This window comes from Bufo gargarizans, chromosome 7 (assembly GCF_014858855.1).
Source record: "Bufo gargarizans isolate SCDJY-AF-19 chromosome 7, ASM1485885v1, whole genome shotgun sequence".
Classification (NCBI taxonomy): domain Eukaryota; kingdom Metazoa; phylum Chordata; class Amphibia; order Anura; family Bufonidae; genus Bufo; species Bufo gargarizans.
The window spans coordinates 152,728,112-152,747,603 of record NC_058086.1 but is presented as its reverse complement, the minus strand read 5'-3'; the positions used below and the strand labels follow the sequence as shown (position 1 = coordinate 152,747,603).

Below are 19,492 nucleotides of genomic sequence, written 5' to 3'. Positions count from 1 at the left end.
GGTTAATTATCATTGGTGGAACAGTATCCAGGCACCTGCTATGCTGGCTGCTCGACTCTGGGGAGGACACTTAGGAGGAGGATGCTGCTGCCATTCGCCAAGCACATTAGCTGAGACAGTGCAGCGGTAAACCCGACCCTGTCCCTCCTCCTGCTTTGAGTTTCCAAAATGGTGTCACTTTTTAGCAGTTTTTAATGTTGGGGTAAATTAGGGGGTCTTCAAATGCAACATGGCAACTTCAAATTATCCCAGTGAAATCTGCCCTCTAAAATCCATATGTTGCTCTTTCCCTTCTGCTCCCTGCTGTGTGTCTATACAATTTACGACCACGAATGGGGGGTGTTTCTGTGACCTGCAGAATCAGGGCAATAAATATTGAGTTTTGTTTGGCTGTTAACCCTTGCTGTGTTACAGGAAAAATGTTCACCTCCATATTCCTTTTAATTCTTATAGAATGCCTAAAGAGTTAACAAAGTTTGTAAAATCTGTTGAATAACGTGAGGGGTGTAGTTTCTAAAGCGAGGTCATTTATGGGTGGTTTCTACTATGCAAGGTCTCATGCACACATACATATTTTTTTCCCGTGTCCGTTCTGAGCTGAACCATTCACTTCAATGGGGCTTCAAAAAAACAGAAATGACTGTGTGCATTGCATGGTCATTCTGCAGAAAAATAGAACATGTTCTATTATTGTCCGCATGACAGACAAGGATAGGACAGTTCTATTAGGGGTCAGCCCTTCTGTTCTGCAAAATGCGTAATGCACACGGCTGGTATCCATGTTTTGCGGATCCACAATTTACGGACCACCAAACAGCCAGCAGTCGTATGCAACATCCCTCAAGCCCACAAAGTGACATCCTAACTGAATTGGTCCTTTAAAATAGTGGGTTTGGGAAATTTTCTTAAACATTTTAAGAATTGCTTCTAAAATTCCTGGCCTTCTAACATCCAGAAAAATAAAAAATAAAATGTCATTTACCCAGAATGCAGCTACCTGCAGTAGCGTGAACAAGGCAGTCCAACAAAGGCAGAATAAAGGAACAGATGGTCTTTACTGGCAGACAGTATTCAAAAGTAACTTGACAGATACATGCAACATAAAGTTCAGACCAATATAGCATGCAGATATAAGCGGTCTCGTTGTCAGGCAGTGCAGGGTCTGGATCCAGGCAGACTTGCAGGAGGTGATGGGCAGATGCTTTAATAAGCGATCCCACCCTCTGGCTATGAGCTGTGCGCTACGATTGGCCAGCGCTGCAGCAAGGGACAACCCTAATACAAAAACTCTGCCCAGTACAACAGAGGGAGCTGCTTATACCGGGTGAATGGAGCGGCGCCCAGACATACTAGTAAGTGATATAGTTCGTTTTTAAACTAGTGAAAGGTCCTCTTTAATAATTAGGAAGAAAGAGGTAGATATATCTCCAACACAGTCACCCTAAACTGTACATTGTATAGCGGCTGTGCTTGGTATAGCTCTCAGCCCCATTCACTTCTATGGGGCTGAGCTGCTCCTAGGTCATGTGACCAATGTATTTTACGGTCCGCCAAAAATGGATCCGCAAAAAATACGGATGACGTCTGTGTGCATTCCGTATTTTGTGGAAAGGGACAGCTGGCCCCTAATAGAACAGTACTATTCTTGTCCGTAATGTGGACAATAATAGGGCTTGTTCTATTTTTTTTGCGGAACGGAAATACGGACATACGGAAACGGAATGCACACCGAGTACCTTCCGTTTTGTTTGCTGTCCCATTGAAATGAATGGTTCCATATACGGTTCCAAAACCGAAACGGACACGGAAAGAAAATATGTTCGTGTGCATGAGCCCTTAATATGTTGGAAAACCCCTTTAGGTAAATCACGATGGGACATTTATTAAGACCGGGAATGTTTCCCTATACTGTTAGCAGAAACATTTTCTACAATTGAAAAAAAATAAAATGATAAGCCTAAATATTGTACAAAATAGACAGTCATGTGTTAATAAAATAACATTGGCTGGGGACAGTTGGATGCTAATGTCTGGAAAGCGCTGCAGAATATTAGCGCTACATAAGTGCATAAAATAAATATGCAGCATCCTCCAGTGGTTAAATCATCAATTTTAGGAGCCTGCCACTAGGTGGCACTATCTGTTTATAAGATTATTCTGTAAATGTTCTGCCCCGGGTTTTGAACTTCGCATCCAAGTTAATGTTTACACTGTAATAAATGTAATGTTTATTTAAAAAAAGAAAAACAAATAACCCCTTAAAGACCAGGGGCCCATTTTCGTCTTTGCATTTCTGATTTTTTTCCTCCCCACATTCCAATAGCCATAACGTTTTAAATTTTCCATTCACGTAGCTGTATGAAAGCTTATTTTTTCAGGACAAGATGCATTTTTAATGGCCATCATTTGATTTACAGTCTTGTAATAGAAAATGGGGGGGGGGGGGAAATCTTTTATGGGATGAAAAAAAAAAAAAAGCTACAATTCTACCAATTATTTTTTTTTTTTGTTTAGATATAACGCCTCCCACTGTGTGCTTAAAATTACATGAGGTCCTTATTCTGCAAGTCAATATGATTCGGCAATGCCAAGTTTTTATTTTGTTTTAAAAAAAAAAATAAATACATTTGAAAATAAAAAATTTCTTTGCATTCTGACACCCATAACTTTTTTTAAATTTATTTTCCCCATCTACAGAACTTTGAGGCCTTTTTTTTTTTTTTGCAGGATTAACTGTAGTTTTTATTGGTATCATATTTGGGGTATGTACAACTTTTTGATCATTTTTGATAAATTTTTTTAGGGTGATAAGGTGACCAAAAATAGCAAAGCTTGTGAAATGCATTGCAGAGGGGATCAGAAAGTTGAGGTTCCAGAGTGGGACAGAAATTGATTTTGTAATAAAAAAAGGAAAAAACACACATATTAGGAATTACCGTGTCCGTAACGACCGGCTCTATAAATATGCTGTACGAATATGCTGTAAGTTGTAACCAGGCTAGGATCACATGTAATTGAAAAAATTTTTATTAGCCCAAATGATTAAAATGCAATAATAATTTTTTTTTTCTTTTTTTTTTATAGCCTTTAACCCCTTAGGGACCCATGACGTACCGGTACGGCATGGATCCCGAGTCCTTAAGGACCCATGACGTACCCGTACGTCATGAGTTTAAATTGAGATTGTGGCGCCCCAGGGGTTAATCCGCACAGGATGCCGGCTGAAATCATTCAGCCGGCATCCTGTCACAACGCCTGGTCAATTCAAACCGCAGCAAACCGCAGGTCAATTCAGACCTGCGGTTTGTTGCTATTTCTGCTGTTTCTGATCACCGCGGTCCCTGACCGCGGCGATCAGAAACTTTAGTGTGGCACAAATCTATAGTTATTACCCCCCCTGCACCCCTGCATGATTTTAGCCTGGTGGGAGGTGCAGGGGGGGGGTGTTGTGGGCGGTGCGGCAGGCGGGATCGCGATCCCCCGCCCGCCTCCCGCCGAATAATCGTTGGCTTCTAGTGGGTATACCAGGGTGCCAGCACATTGCTGGCACCCTGGTATAAACGGCTGACATCTGTGAATGGATGTCAGCCGTTTAACCCTTTCCATACAGCGGTCCGTACGGACCGCTGTATGGAAAGAGTTAACAGTAAGATGCGGCTCCCTCCCTCTCCCATCGGTGGGCTGCTGTGCCTTTGCAGCCCCCCGATGGGAGAGGGAGAGAGCCCCCAGACAGCCCCCCAAAGCCCCAGTCCTTACCCTTCCCCGTCTGCGAAGTTGTGGCAGACGGGGAAGGTTCCCATGGCAACAGGACGCCTGCTCAGGCGTCCTGCTGTCCATGGTGCTGAACAGATCTATGCTGAAAGCATAGATCTGTTCAGTGTAAGTAAAATACAGTACAGAAACCTATATAGGTTCTGTACTGTATTATGCAGACACCAGACCCACTGGATCTTCAAGAACCAAGTGGGTCTGGGTCAAAAAAAAGTAAGAAAAAGTGAAAAAAAGTGAAAATCAAAAAACACATTTATCACTAATTAAAAATGAAAAAAATAAAATTCCCTACACATGTTTGGTACCGCCGCATCCGTAACGGCCTGATCTATAAAACGGTCATGTTACTTTCCCCGCACGGTGAACGCCATAAAAATAAAAAAATAAAAACTGAGAAAATTTAAATTTTGCCCACCTTACTTCCCAAAAAAGGTAATAAAAGTGATCAAAAAAGTCGCATGTACGCCAAAATAGTGCCAATCAAACCGGCATCTCGTCCCGCAAAAAATGAGACCCTACCCAAGATAATCGCCCAAAAACTGAAAAAACTATGGCTCTTAGACTATGGAGACACTAAAACTTTTTTTGTTTTAACAATGAAATCATTGTGTAAAACTTACATAAATAAAAATAAAAGTATACATATTAGGTATCGCCGCGTCCGTGACAACCTGCTCTATAAAATTACCACATGATCTAACCTTTCAGATGAATGTTGTAAATAACAAAAAAAAAAAACGGGCCAAAAAAGCTATTTCTTGTTACCTTGCCGCACAAAAAGTGTAATATAGAGCAACCAAAAATCATATGTACCCTAAACTAGTACCAAGAAAACTGCCACCTTATCCCGTAGTTTCTAAAATGGGGTCACTTTTTTTTGGAGTTTCTACTCTAGGGGTGCATCAGGGGGGCTTCAAATGGGAGATGGTGTAAAAAAAAAAACTGTCCAGCAAAATCTGCCTTCCAAAAACCGTATGGCATTCCTTTCCTTCTGCGCCCTGCCGTGTGCCCGTACAGCAGTTTACGACCACATATGGGGTGTTTCTGTAAACTACAGAATTAGGGCCATAAATAATGAGTTTTGTTTGGCTGTTAACCCTTGCTTTGTTACTTGAAAAAAGATATTAAAATGGAAAATCTGCCAAAAAAGTTAAATTTTGAAATTGTATCTCTATTTTCCATTATATCTTGTGCAACACCTAAAGGGTTAACAAAGTTTTTAAAATCAGTTTTGAATACCTTGAGGGGTGTAGTTTTTTAGATGGGGTCACTTTTAGGGAGTTTCCACTCTAGGGGTGCATCAGGGGGCTTCAAATGGGACATGGTGTCAAAAAACCAGTCCAGCAAAATCTGGCTTCCAAAAACCATACGGCGTACCTTTCACTCTACGCCCCGCTGTGTGGCCGTACAGTAGTTTACGGCCACATACGGGGTGTTTCTGTAAACGGCAGAGTCAGGGCAATAAAGATACAGTCTTGTTTGGCTGTTAACCCTTGCTTTGTTAGTGGAAAAATGGGTTAAAATGGAAAATTAGGCAAAAAAATGAAATTCTCAAATTTCATCCCCATTTGCCAATAACTCTTGTGCAACACCTAAAGGGTTAACAAAGTTTGTAAAATCAGTTTTGAATACCTTGAGGGGTGTAGTTTATAGAATGGGGTCATTTTTAGGTGGTTTCTATTATGTAAGCCTCGCAAAGTGACTTCGGAGCTGTAGTGGTCCCTAAAAATTGGGTTTTTGTAAATTTCTGAAAAATTTCAATATTTGCTTCTAAAGTTCTAAACCTTGTAACATCCCCAAAAAATAAAATATCATTCCCAAAATAATTCCAACCTGAAGTAGACATATGGGGAATGTAAAGTCATCACAATTTTTGGGGGTATTACTATGTATTACAGAAGTAGAGAAACTGAAACTTTGAAATTTGCTAATTTTTCCAATTTTTTTGTAAATTAGGTATTTTTTTATGCAAAAAAAAATAACATTTTTGACTTCATTTTACCAGTGTCATGAAGTACAATATGTGACGAAAAAACAATCTCGGAATGGCCTGGATAAGTCAAAGTGTTTTAAAGTTATGAGCACTTAAAGGGACACTGGTCAGATTTGCAAAAAATGGCCAAGTCCTTAAGGTGAAATAGGGCCGAGTCCTTAAGGGGTTAAAGGTGTTCTTAGCCTTTAACCCCTTAGTGACCACCCATAAGCCTGGTGGATGTCAGTATAGCGCCGTCAACATAACACATTGCATAAGCAATGCATTATAGAGGCAACCTAAAGATCACTTATTTAAAGTCCCCTTGTGGGACTAGTAAATGGCTTTAAAAAAAAAGTTAGTTTTAGTAAAGAAAAAAAATTCCAAGTTAAAAAATACACTTTTTTTCCCATTTCAAAAAAAGGTTTTCAAAGGAAAAAATTGGTATCGCCGTGTGCATAAAGAACTGCACTACCCAATTATCATGTATTTTATCTCATATAGTAAACGCTGTAAAATAAAAAATACTAAAAACCGGAATTCGACTTACCGGTAATTCAGTTTCCATGAAATCACCATGACGGCCACAAGGAGATTGACCCATGACCTCTGTGGGGGCAGGAACAGAGAAGAGGTTAAATTGCCCCCTCCCACCACCACACCTCAGTGTTCCAAAGACATAAAGTGCCAGAAGTGTATTAGTATTTCCCAGTATTAACATCATACCAGAAAATACCGGTGAAAAAAAATTTCAACAAAAGAAGGGGAGGGAATATATGGGCCGTCATGGCGATTTCATGGAAACTGAATTACCGGTAAGTCTAATTCCGGTTTTCCCATATCATCACCATGACGGCCACAAGGAGAGTTATAAAATTATTTTTTATGGGTGGGGGCAACCGCCTGAAGAACCTTCCGACCAAAGGAGAGGCCAGAGGTTCCAGACAAATCTAAGCGGTAGTGTTTCACAAACGTGTGAATATTAGACCAGGAGGCGGCCCTGCATATATCCTCCAGGGAGGCCCCTGCTCTTTCAGCAAAAGTAGTGGAGACAGCTCTAGTAGAGTGTGCTCTAATATTGGTAGGAGGATCCAGATTTTGATTCTTATAGCATAGGGTAATGGTGTATTTAATCCATCTTGCAATGGAGGATTTTGAGACCTTGGATCCCTTATTTTTTCCAGCAAATTGGACAAGCAGGCTGTCAGACTTCCTGAAGTCCCTAGTGGCTTCTAAGGACTGTACGCCTAACATCAAGGTAATGAAATTTCTCTTCCTCCTGATCCTTGGGATTGTTGAAAAAGGATGGAAGGAGGATTTCCTGGCCTCTGTTGCGGTCTGAGGCTACCTTTGGCAGGAAACCTGGGTCTAATTTAAGCACAATCTTATCGTCAGTGATGGTAAGGTATGGTTCCCTAATAGAGAGGGCTTGAATCTTTCCTAGCCTCTTGGCAGAGGTGATTGCTATAAGAAAAGCATTTTTGAATGAAAGCAATTTAATTGAGCAGCTCTCCAATGGCTCAAATGGGGAACACATAAGGTTGTTGAGTACTAAATTTAAGTCCCAGGTTGGGGTGCGGGATCTTAGCGTGGGTCTAAGTCTTCGGGCAGCTCTTATGAATCGTTTGACCCATCTATGGTCTGCCAGGTCGGTATCGAAGAAGGCGCTTAATGCCGAAATTTGAACCTTTAAGGTGGATGGAGAGAGGCCCATGTCCAGACCTTTTTTGTAGAAATTCCAGAATTTGATTATCTTCACCTGACCACGAACAGAACCTTTTCCAGATCTTCAGGTATATCGCAGACGTTACTTTTTTCCTAGAACATCTCAAGGTGGCTATAACCTTGTCTGACAGGCCCTGAGACTTTAAGAGGGAGACCTCAGGATCCAAGCCGTGAGCTTCAGGAACTCCGGATGAGGAGGTAGCAAAGGACCTTGGTATAGGATGTCCCCTCTGAGTGGGAGTCTCACTGGTTCGTCTATTGCTAGTTTCAAGAGAGGAGCGAACCAACTTCTCTTTGGCCAGAACGGAGCAATCAATATTACTGTGGTTCTTCCCCCCTGAATCTTCTGAATGACCCTCGGGATGAGAGGCAATGGAGGGAATGCGTACCCTAGATCCCAGCACCATTTTAGGGAGAAGGCATCTATTCTCCAGGGATCTCCGGCATTTAGGGAGCAGAATGTTTGTACTTTCGTATTTTTCCTTGATGCGAACAGGTCTATTGTAGGAAGCCCCCATCTCTGGGTTAGCATATTGAAGACCTCTGGATTCAGTGCCCACTCTGTATGATCTACCACTTGTCTGCTCAAAAAGTCAGCTTCTAGATTCTGGGATCCCTTCAGGTGCATTGCCGAGATGGATTTTAGTTCTTTCTCTGCAAAGGAGAAAATTTCCTCTGAAATACTCTGGAGTCTCCTTGATCGAGTACCTCCCTGATGTTTCAAGTAGGAGACCACGGTCATGTTGTCCGATAGGACTTTCACGTGCTGATCTCTTATCAGCTGTCTGGCGGAAAGTAGAGCTTCTCTTACCACATACAGCTCCCTGAAATTTGAAGATTGGCCAGATATCATATGTTTCCACGTTCCCTGGAAATAAGCTCTGTCGATTTTCGCTCCCCAACCAGATTGGCTGGCATCCATGAAGATCGTAATTGAAGGCGGTTTGATCCATGGAACTCCCTGGGAAAGATTCTTCTCCTTCATCCACCATGAGAGAGATCTCTTTACTGATCCTGGGATTAGAAGCTTGCAGTCCAGAGAGCCCTTCTTCTTGTTCCAGTGGGACAATAGCCAGTTCTGTATTACTCGACAGTGAGCCTGCGCCCACTCGACAGAAGGTATACAGGAGGTTAGAAGGCAGAGTAGGCTCATTGCTTCCCTCACTGAGCATCTCTTCCGGCGTTGGAAGTGCCTCACCTTGTTTACCAGGGACTGGATCTTGCTCTGTGGTAGGAAGGTTGACTGAGTTACGGAGTCTAGTGTAACTCCCAGGAACCTCACCTTCGTGGATGGAACTAACATTGACTTGGGTTCGTTCACTATCCATCCCAGCTGAGACAGACGGGACAGAAATATTTCCAAGTCCGACAGCAGGAGTTCTTTTGAGTCTGCTATAATTAGAAAGTCGTCCAGATACGGCACTATATTTAACCCTTCCTGTCTGAGTGGGGCTATCATTTCTATCACCAATTTGGTGAAAAGCCTTGGAGCGGCTGAAATCCCGAAGGGTAGCTCTATGAATTGGAAATGAAGAAGCCGATTGGAAGGGTCTAGGATCGCAAATCTTAGAAACCTCTGGTGATCTGGGTGAATGGGGACATGCAGATAACCGTCTTTCAGGTCGACTGAGCACATAAATGCTCCTAGCTTTATCAAAGGTACTATGGATCTGAGAGACTCCATCTTGAACTTCCTGTAAAGAATAAACTTGTTCAGTTGTTTCAAGTTTATAATGGTCCGGAAGTTTCCTTCCTTCTTCCTTACTAAAAATAGGGTTGAATAGTACCCTCGACCTCTTTGAGACGCGGGAACTGGGATTACTGCACCCTTCTTCACCAAGTCCTGGACTCCTTGGAAAATATTTAGGTTGGAGGATCTGGTAGGCATCTTTGTGACGATGAATCTTGGAGGGGGGAGAGAGGTGAACTCGATCCTGTAACCCTGCCGAGTGATATCCAAGGCCCAAGGATTTTTTGATGTTAGTGCCCATGGACCTAGGAAATCCTTCAGTCTCCCCCCTACAATGGCGTCACTGTTTGTCTTCGAATTTAGATTGGGGCTTAAGAAGGAAGCCTCTTCCTTTACCCCCTTTGGGATAAGACCAGCGGCCTGACTTGCCTTTCCCCCCTAACAGCCTTGTTTTGTCCACCGTAAGACCGAAAGGACTGGTTCTTTCTAAAGGACTTTTCCTCAGGGAATCCCTTTTTCTTGTCGGCCGCTTTCTTAAGAATCTTGTCTAGGACCGGCCCGAATACGTACTCTCCTGAAAAGGGGATAGATACTAACTTTTGTTTAGAAATTCTATCGCCCGACCAAGACTTCATCCACAAAGCCTGACGAGCCGCATTGGAAAGCCCCGCCTCCTTAGCACAGAATCTAATAGATTCAGCCGATGCATCTGCCAGGAATCCCGTAGCTGATTTAAGTAGCGGGATGGACTGCAGGATTTCTTCCCTGGAGGTCTTACTGCTTAGGTGGTTCTCAAGCTCTCCTAACCATAAATACATAGACCTAGCAACAGACGTTGCTGCGATGTTGGTCTTAATGTTAAACATGGAGGCCTCCCAGGATTTTCTCAAAAGGGCGTCTGCCTTCCGCTCCATAGCATCTTTCAATTGAGCGGCATCCTCAAACGGCAGGGCAGTTTTTTTAACTTTCGCCACTTGTTTGTCTATTTTAGGGGTCTCGTCGAACAATAGTCGATTTTTAAATTCTTTGGAAATCCCAAGTCGTTTTTCTGGTTCCGACCATTCCTCCAAAATCATTTCTCTAAGGCTACTTTCACATTAGCGTTGTTTAAATCCGGCATTCAATTCCGACACTGGAACTGCCCGCCGGATCCGGAAAAACGTGTGAAAACGGATTACATTTGAAGCCTGATCAGGATTTTGATCACAATGAAAAAATGCATTGGAAAAAACGGATCCGCCATTTATGGACTTTTTCAAATTTTTCAGGTTTAACATGCAAAAACCGGATCCGGTTTGACTGAACACACTGCGCTGGATCCGGCGTTTATGCAAGTCAATGGGAAAAAGACCTGATCAGGCGTTCAGTCAAAGTGTTCAGGTTTTTTGGCTGGAGGTAAAAATACAGCATGCTACGGTTTTCTGAAAAGCCTGATCAGTCAAAAAGACTGAACTGAAGACATCCTGATGCATCCTGAACGGATTACTCTCCATTCAGAATGCATTAGGATAAAACTGATCAGTTCTTTTCCGGATTTGAGCCCCTAGGACGGAACTCAGCCCTGGAAAAGAAAAACGCTAGTGTGAAAGTACCCTAAGGCTAGTTTCACACTTGCGGCAGGACGGATCCGACATGCTGTTCACCATGTCGGATCCGTCCTGCGGCTATTTCGCCGTGCCCGCGGAACGCCGCTCCGTCCCCATTGACTATAATGGGAACGGGGGCGGAGCTCCGGCGCAGCACGGCGGTGCACGGAGAAAGCCGCCGGACTAAAAAGCCTGACATGCAGTAATTTTAGTCCGGCGGCCTTTCTCCGTGCACCGCCGTGCTGCGCCGGAGCTCCGCCCCCGTCCCCATTATAGTCAATGGGGACGGAGCGGCGGTCCGCGGGCACGGCGAAATAGCCGCAGGACGGATCCGACATGGTGAACAGCATGTCGGATCCGTCCTGCCGCAAGTGTGAAAGTACCCTAATATGTTTGTTTATGGGGAAGACCTTGGATTTTTTTCACCCTGAGTCCCCCGAACATTTCATCCTGAATGGATAAGGACCTAGGGGTTTCTTCAATCCCCATTGTCGCTCTGACTGCCTTTAGTAAGCCACCCATCTCTTCTGAGGGAAAAATAAAATTTTCTATTACTCTCGTAGATTTCTCCTTCAGAGAGAGAGATCATCCTCCCACTGCACGGAAGTAGAAGCTTTATCGTCAGCATCCTCGGATCCAGAGGTAATGATCCTAGAACGCGGACGCTTGCGAGAGGGCTCGCCCTGGGGATCAGACGGAGCAACTCTAGCGGCCCTAATTTCTTCCTGAACCACAGATCTGATATTCTCCATAAGGGACGATTGTTCCTGCTGGATCACATCAGAAATACACTCCTTACAAAGCTTCTTTCCATACTCGTCAGGCAGTCTTTTAGCACAAGCGATGCAGCGAGGAGGTTTTTTAACCTTTTTTTGAGCCTCTTTAGCCTGAAAAAATATGGAATAGAGGCATCAGAAATAGGCCTAGTAGAAATACAGTGCCATAAAAAAAAGCGGACCCCCAGAGGGATACTTACAGGAGGCAGAGAAGGCGCATCAGGCTCCATAACAGTTTGTAATTCAGGACCTGACCTATTCTGAAGTAGAAGTGAAATCACAGTACTCACAGACCTCAGATCCGTCCCGCCTTTTATTCAAACTGCTCTGTCCTCCTGCGCTTTACTTCCGGGTTGCGTCACATGACCGAACCCGGAAGTGACGTCACCGACGTCGGCGTGCGCACACTCCGGCCGCTATCAGCCCGACCCACAGGGGAGGAGGAGGAGGAAGAAGAGTGCGGCCCGGGAGCAGGCTCCAGACCAGCCGGAGCGAGTCCTCCCGATACCCCCCAGCGGCCGCCGGCGGACTGGGGGAGCTCCGATGAGCTTCAGGTAACCAGGAGACCGTCCTCGGACCCACCTGGAGAAGGAGAAAATAAAAAAGAAGACTATTTCCCATCTTCATCTCCCTGCCGACCGCAGGGAGACTCTTCTCTGACCCTGGCCACAGTGGGGACAGGAACACTGAGGTGTGGTGGTGGGAGGGGGCAATTTAACCTCTTCTCTGTTCCTGCCCCCACAGAGGTCATGGGTCAATCTCCTTGTGGCCGTCATGGTGATGATATGGGAAAAATAATGTAAGACTTTTTTTTTTATTTGCCAGATCAAAAATTGTCATGTACCTCAAAATGAAAAAAACTTTCTGGGTCTTGGGATGCGGCGATGTGAAAACATTTATGTATTTATTTTAACAAAGAGTTTATGTGCAAAAGTAGTAACCCCTAAAGAAAAGTATATGTATTTGTTATCACTGTAATTGTACTGACCCAGAAAGTAAAGTTGTCATGTTAGGGCTCTTTCACATCTGCGTTATTGTCTTCCGGCATAGAGTTCCGTCGTCGGGGCTCTATGCCGGAAGAATACTGATCAGGATTATCCTAATGCATTATGAATGGACAGTCCGTCCTTCAGGATGCATCAGGATGTCTTCCGTTCCGGAACGGAACGTTTTTTGGCCGCAGCAAATAGCGCAGCATGCTGCGCTTTTTGCTCTGGCCAAAAACCCGGAACACTTGCCGCAAGGCCGGATCCGGAATGAATGCCCATTGAAAGGCATTGATCCGGATCCGGCCTTAAGCTAAACGTCGTTTCGGCGCATTGCCGGATGCGACGTTTAGCTTTTTCTCAATGGTTACCATGGCTGCCGGGACGCTAAAGTCCTGGCAGCCATGGTAAAGTGTAGTGGGGAGCGGGGGAGCAGCATACTTACCGTCCATGCGGCTCCCGGGGCGCTCCAGAGTGACGTCAGGGCGCCCCAAGCGCATGGATGACGTGATCGCATGGATCACATGATCCATGCGCATGGGGCGCTCTGACGTCATTCTGGAGCGCCCCGGGAGCCGTGCGGACTGTAAGTATACCGCTCCACCGCTCCCCACTACTACTATGGCAACCAGGACTTCAAAATGCTTTCAGTGTTACTATGGCACCCAGGACGCTATTAAAGACGGATCCGTCTTCAAATGCTTTCAGTACACTTGCGTTTTTCCGGATTCGGCGTGTAATTCCGGCAAGTGGAGTACACGCCGGATCCGGACAACGCAAGTGTGAAAAAGCCCTTATTTACGCTGAAAAGTGAGTGCCTAACCCCCCCCCCCCCCCCCAAAAAAAAAAAAACAATGGCAGTATTGCTGCTTTATCTGATCTCTCCCAAAAAGAGTTAATAGGTTAATCTGTAAGTTGTGTACCCCAAAATGGTGCCATTAAAAACTACAAAGAAGCAAGCCCACATACTGCTGTACCGGTGGAAAAATAAAAAAGTTATAGCTCTTGGAATGGGACGGAAAAAAATAAAATACTTAGTCACTGCGGCCCAAAACAGGCTGGTCACTGATGGGTTAATAAGTCTGTGGACTTCTTGTTAATGCCAAGCAAAGCACCAAATACATGGTACCTAAAATGCTATTACATCTCATGCGTATTAAAGAAAGTATGGCACGAGAAGATCCAAATGCTGGGCTACCACATGAAGGCAGGTTAAGGGCTCATGCACACGGCTGTAGTTTTGGTCCGCCTCCAGTCTGCGTTTTTTGGGTACGCATCCAATCTGCATTCATCTTAATGTCTGTCCCGTGGCCATGCACAAAAATAGAACATGTCCTATTTTTGTCCGTTTTGAATTTCTGCAGGAGTAAAAAATAATAATAATAAAAAGGCAGCATGCACTTGTCTGGGATCTGTGTTTCGCAGATCCGTGTTTTAGAGAAGCCCTAAAGGTAATATTACTTACAAACTCTTGTGTGCACACCATAAAATGTACCGTGTAACCATACGTTAATTGTGTGGGTGTGTATGTAATACATGGCTCTGTGCGCACGTTCTCATCAAATTTTCCTGCAGTGGACATTTCCAGTAAGAAGTGACCAAGCAGACTTTTCCACAGCCTTTTACCTGCCTTCTGGTGCGGTCTCGCAGTCATTTGTTGCTTTCGGCCAAGTCCAGGCTTGGCGATCCCCTCTCTGATCGTGGTTATAGAGCAGGGACTGTCCCCTTGACCTTACGAGCTACATAATGTTTCTTTGTGGGGAGAGGATTACTCAAAAGGTTTAATGATTTAGCTGTCGCACTGAGAGATGTTATCGTACTGTGGTAATGAAAGCTCCGTTCACTTAAGAAGAGGAAGTCCTACTCATACTAATCTGTAAATCATTTATTTTATCAGGTTTTTTACCTAGACACCTTTTTTTTTTTTTTTTTTTTTTTTTTTCTGCTGACGTGTTTTCCAGGAGCTTTCGATTAACCAGCAAACATTACATAGATCAGAGAAAGTGAAGATTTATCACTGCGTTCATCTGGATTCTGAGTCTGTGATCGGGTTGGGTTATGCCGTTCATGAGCCAGCGAACACTTAGCTTTAAAAGTGGCCATAACGTTGTTATTCCCCTGCTGAAAACTTAACCACTTCATTACCGGAGTGTTTATCCCCCTTCCTTACCAGGCCAATTTTTCAGTTGTAGCAATGCGTCTATCTACGGTAACTGCAAATAACTGATTAATTTCTAGGCCAGCCTACATATATTTGATATTATTTTTCACAGGACACCTTACACCTTTCTTTTGTGCCATTAGATGATGGATATAATATTTATAAAAATATATTTAAAGGGCTTCTGTCACCCCTCCAAACAGCGATTTTCAGTATTGGACTTAATATAATTGCTAATGTACGCAGAGTCCATATATACCACTCTTACCTCTGGCTGTGCTTTAAATTCTTTAAAAATAGTACTTTTGTGATATGCAAATTTCTTCACTACCAGCAAGTTGGGCTGTTACTTGCTGGTAGCCGCCGCCGCCGCATCCTCGGTCTAAAATAACGCCCCCTCCTCCACTTGATTGACAGGGCCAGCAGACGCTCTCGTCCTCCTCCCGCTGGCCCTGTCTGCAGCTAAAATCCTGCGCCGTACCGGTCCTCATTCGGCGCAGGCGCTTTGAGAGAAGGACGCTCGTTGCCCGCTCCTTCCTCAGTGCGCCTGCGCCGATGACGTCAGCCTACACCCGGAAAAGAAGCATCACGATTACAAAAGGTTTCAAGACGAAACCTTTCTAAAACCATTCTCTTGTACCCTAAGAATGGACTCTATTTATGTAATTTATCTACTGGCTGGGCCCGCCGCAAGAGTTCAAAAGAATGGAGTGTATTTTGGATTTTGGCGGCCTATTTTTCTGTTGCTGGTGCTATAGCACTGTACTGCCAGAGAAATCTTGTACGACGCCAAAATGCTACAAGCCCCTTCAAAGTGACTTGTAGGTGGCGTTCTTACCTAATAAAAAGCGCTCCCTGCCCACTTTTAGATTTTACAATGTAATAGACACTCGTAGCTGGATGCTACAAGCGTCTATTACTGCCTGACCGCTCCCGCTGGCCCACCTCCCTCAGGACTGCAACTGTCTAATGACAGAGCAGTCACAGTGATCTGCGGCGTCACAGGCCGCCGGCAGATCGCTATGTAACCCGACTTTTATACGTCGGGTAACTGATAAGAGCCTACCGCCGCGACTGTAGAAAGTCATGCGGTCATAGGAAAGTGGTTAAAGTGGTAGCCTCACTTGAGCAAATGGCATGTATCATGTATAGAAAGTACAAGCCACTTACTAATGTATTGTGATTGTCCATATTGTTTCCTCTTGCTGGCTGGATTAATTTTGCCATCACATTATACACGGCTCACTTCCATGGTTATGACCACCCTGCAATCCAGCATCGGCGGCCATGCTTGCACACTATAGGGGAAAGTACCTATGCGCCTTGCACGGCCTCGGCCAACAGAGGCCAGCACTTTTTTCTATAGTGTACAAGCATGGCCACCGCTGCTGGATTGTAGAGTGATCGTAACCATGGAAACAAGCAAAGTATAATGTGATGGAAAAATGAATCCAGCCAGCAAAGGAGGCAATATGGACAATCACAATACATTAGTAATTGCCTTGTATTAACTTTCTCTACATAATACATGCTATTTGCTACAGTGAGACAACCACTTTAAGTATAAAGGGGTTTTCCGGTACTTAGATATTGAGGACCTATCTTCAGGGTAGGTCACCAGTATCACATTAGTGGGGGATGCACCACTGTTTAATGCAGGCACCAGAAACTATGCAAGTGCGTGCAGGGGCCGGACTACCTGTAAACCACAGGGAAATTTCCGGTGGGCTGATGCCTAGGAGGGCCACTCAAGCCCTCCTCATGGCCACCAGCCGGTCACATAATGATTTGATTGCCTCCTATGCACCCGACCAGCAGCCGTTCTCCTGAATTCAATTGTATCAATGTCCTCAGGACAGCGATACAAACTGTGGCACGGGTGGCAGTATTTTGTGCTACACTGTGGTATTTGGTTCGGCTGGGGCGGTATATTGCTCTGCACTATGGTACTGTTGGCCCTGCCTACCTATGTTCCTGCCTAATTATGTTGCCCCGCCTTCTGTCAGTTTGGACATGCCTGCAACATAGGGCCAGTTTTACGCTTTTTTCCAGGGCCACTTTTAGTCCCCAGTCCACCCCTAATTGCATGGAAGCCTCCGTCCACTGGGTCTGGCATGGCCACTAAATGGTGGACAGAACCATGTGCTTCCGACTCTGCCCACTATATCACTGAAACGAACCACCCCCTGATCTCATATGATGTATCCTGTGCATAGTCTATTGGTATATAGTTAAGAAAACCCCTTCAAAAAGTACATAATTACAGAATAGTAGGGGGTATACTTGCAGTTTTGGGGCAAATGCTCTTAAATTGGTAATTGGTCCATATTTTTGAACTTCCATTTGCATTTATCAATTTGAGACCAGCTTCCACAATTTGTGGCACATGGCAGTTTTCCATAAGCAATGTGGCCACAGCATATGATGCCAGCCTTATAGTAGCGCATAACTGGCTGGGATTTTTCAATTTGCTCTCACTAATATCAATTTCTTTTATGTTGCAGCCCACCCATGATCCCTGCTCTTACTGGAAACCAGAATCCAGGAACCAGTATACATCCAGATGACGCAGAACAGCAGGCTGCCCTCTTACTAGCATGTTCGGGGGACACCCTACCATCTAGCTTGCCTCCCGTCAACATGTATGATCTTTTAGAAACTTTGAAGGTAATGTTATGGTGCCGTGGCCTTAAAAATGTCAGTACTACTTTGCGAAAACATTACTTCTGAAAGTAAGATGCAGATGGATGGATCGATGGATGGTATTGTAATGCTAGCCCATGTACAGGGCTTTGAAAAGGAAGTTTGTCTATTTCACAAAGTCCCTTGTCAGTGCATTCTATATGAAAGGGGTTCTCCGGGCGTTTAATATTGATGACCTATCCTCAGGATAGGTGATCTATATGAGATTGGCGGGAGTATAGGGCATCGTTGCTGCTATATCTGTAGTAAAGCAGCAGGAAGAGGGAAGGGATGCAGCACGTGCACACTGCGCGCACCTTCCCTTCATACAACTGATCGGCCGGGTGTCGGACCCCCACCTATCTGACTTTTGATGAATTGATAGGTCGTCAATATTAAAACTCAGGAGAACCCCTCGAAGCTTGTAAGAGAAGCAGCACATGTGCTGCTGTGGAAGCCTCCATTCATTTCAGTAGGAGGACACAGTGGGTACAAAGTAGACTAAAACCATCCTTTCTCTCCGGATTGGTTGGGGTTTCCAGCAGTTGAACCACCATCAATTGTGACACATAGGCAATAGAACATGGTGGCAGGATTATGCCGATATTCTGCCAAATCTCTATACCAAAAGTCTATACCAGAAGTGACGAGATCGCCAAGGAATCAGCTGGAGGAGGGTGTGCGCGGTGCTGCGCAAGCGCACATCCACCGGCTTGGCAAAGAATTATTGCAGCGTCGCGATAGAAGTATTTCGTACACCGCGCGTGCGAACTTAGGGGTTTAGAGATTTTGCAGCGCATAATGTTTCATCAGAACTCCCTACCCTTGAGTGCGCAGGCGCCCACAAATCAGTTGCAGTTCATCTTTACCGCAGAGCTGAGTGCTGGATACCGAGCTCACCACATAGTAGAGCTGAACTGAAACTGATGATTTGTGGGCGCCTGCGCACTCAGGGGTAGGGAGATCCGCGCACACCCTCCTCCAGCTGATTCCTTGGCGATCTTGTCACTTCCGGTATAGACTTTTGGCAAGGTATAGAGGTTTGGCAGAACACCGGTACGATCTTGCCATGTTGTGAACGCAGCTCCAGTTCTGGAGTGTGACAGACAGGCCGCATTCATATTATGCTCAGCTGTGCTTGTCTGTCAATGATCCATCCATCAATGCTATCAATTTTGAATGTCTTACTTCTCATGTTAGGTTCACAAGATGTGAAATGGGCAGATGTGTTCAGTGTCCACGAAAAATACCTTCTGCTCACTGAGACCCTTCAGAATCTGTGCAGATTTTAGGACCTGCTCTATCCCTCTAATATGCTGCCGATTTCACTCTTTTGAATTGCATAGGGAACACCCTCACAAAATTGTTACACAATCCATATACAGAAATGCATCCGGATTTACAATACCTATTGTGTGTGGATATCTGGCGTTTCCATGCATTTTGTGGTTTTAATGTGGATGTGAATGCACTGATTTTTAACTTTTTTAATGTATTTTTTTTTGCAGATTCACAGAGAAGTTATCCCTTCTCACACAGTTTATGCACTGAATATGGAACGGATAATTATGAAACTTTGGCACCCTACTCAAGAGGAACTTCTGCAAGACCAAATTCACCGACAGAGGCTAACCGCCAAGGAAGGACTATTGAGTTGAAAATGGCAGCATTTTTTTTATGGAAAATCTCTTTATACCCATACTTGCTCTGAACTGCTGTGTCCTGCAGCAAACAGATTGAAAACATTTTTGTTAGACCAATTTACTACTTTTTTGGACTTATGACAACGTCATCATTTTTTGTTAAATAAACACACACAAAATCATGTTTTACACATTTTGATGAACATTGTAGTTTACATTCTAAGCAGAAAATTACTGGAACTGTGTTTATTTAAAGTGGACCTGTTAGCACGAAATGCAGTGTAACCTGCGGCAGCGTGTTGTAGGGCAGAAGCAGCTGAGCAGTTAGAAACAGTATTTTTTTATTTATTTTTTGCACTATAGGACTCACTTTTTTAGCTGGTAAAATCCTGCGTTCTTAATAATCAGTGCAGGCAGAATTGGAGGCTGAAAGATCATTCAGCTTATGGAGAGGACTACAAGAAACGCCTCCCTCCCCATACTGAAGGTCCTCTGGCAGT

General features: G+C 44.4%; 1 protein-coding gene across 1 annotated transcript in view; it reads left to right on the top strand.

The window, feature by feature from the left end:
- TADA1 (transcriptional adaptor 1) overlaps positions 1 to 19,174 on the top strand; it is a 42,510-nt gene extending 23,336 nt beyond the window's left edge. Inside the window, exons 7-8 of the mRNA XM_044301307.1 lie at positions 17,172 to 17,334; positions 18,858 to 19,174. Coding sequence (XP_044157242.1) covers positions 17,172 to 17,334; positions 18,858 to 19,007 — 313 coding nt within the window. The 3' untranslated portion in view covers positions 19,008 to 19,174. The remainder of the gene's footprint in view (positions 1 to 17,171; positions 17,335 to 18,857) is intronic.
- The last annotated feature ends 318 nt before the right edge of the window (positions 19,175 to 19,492 follow it).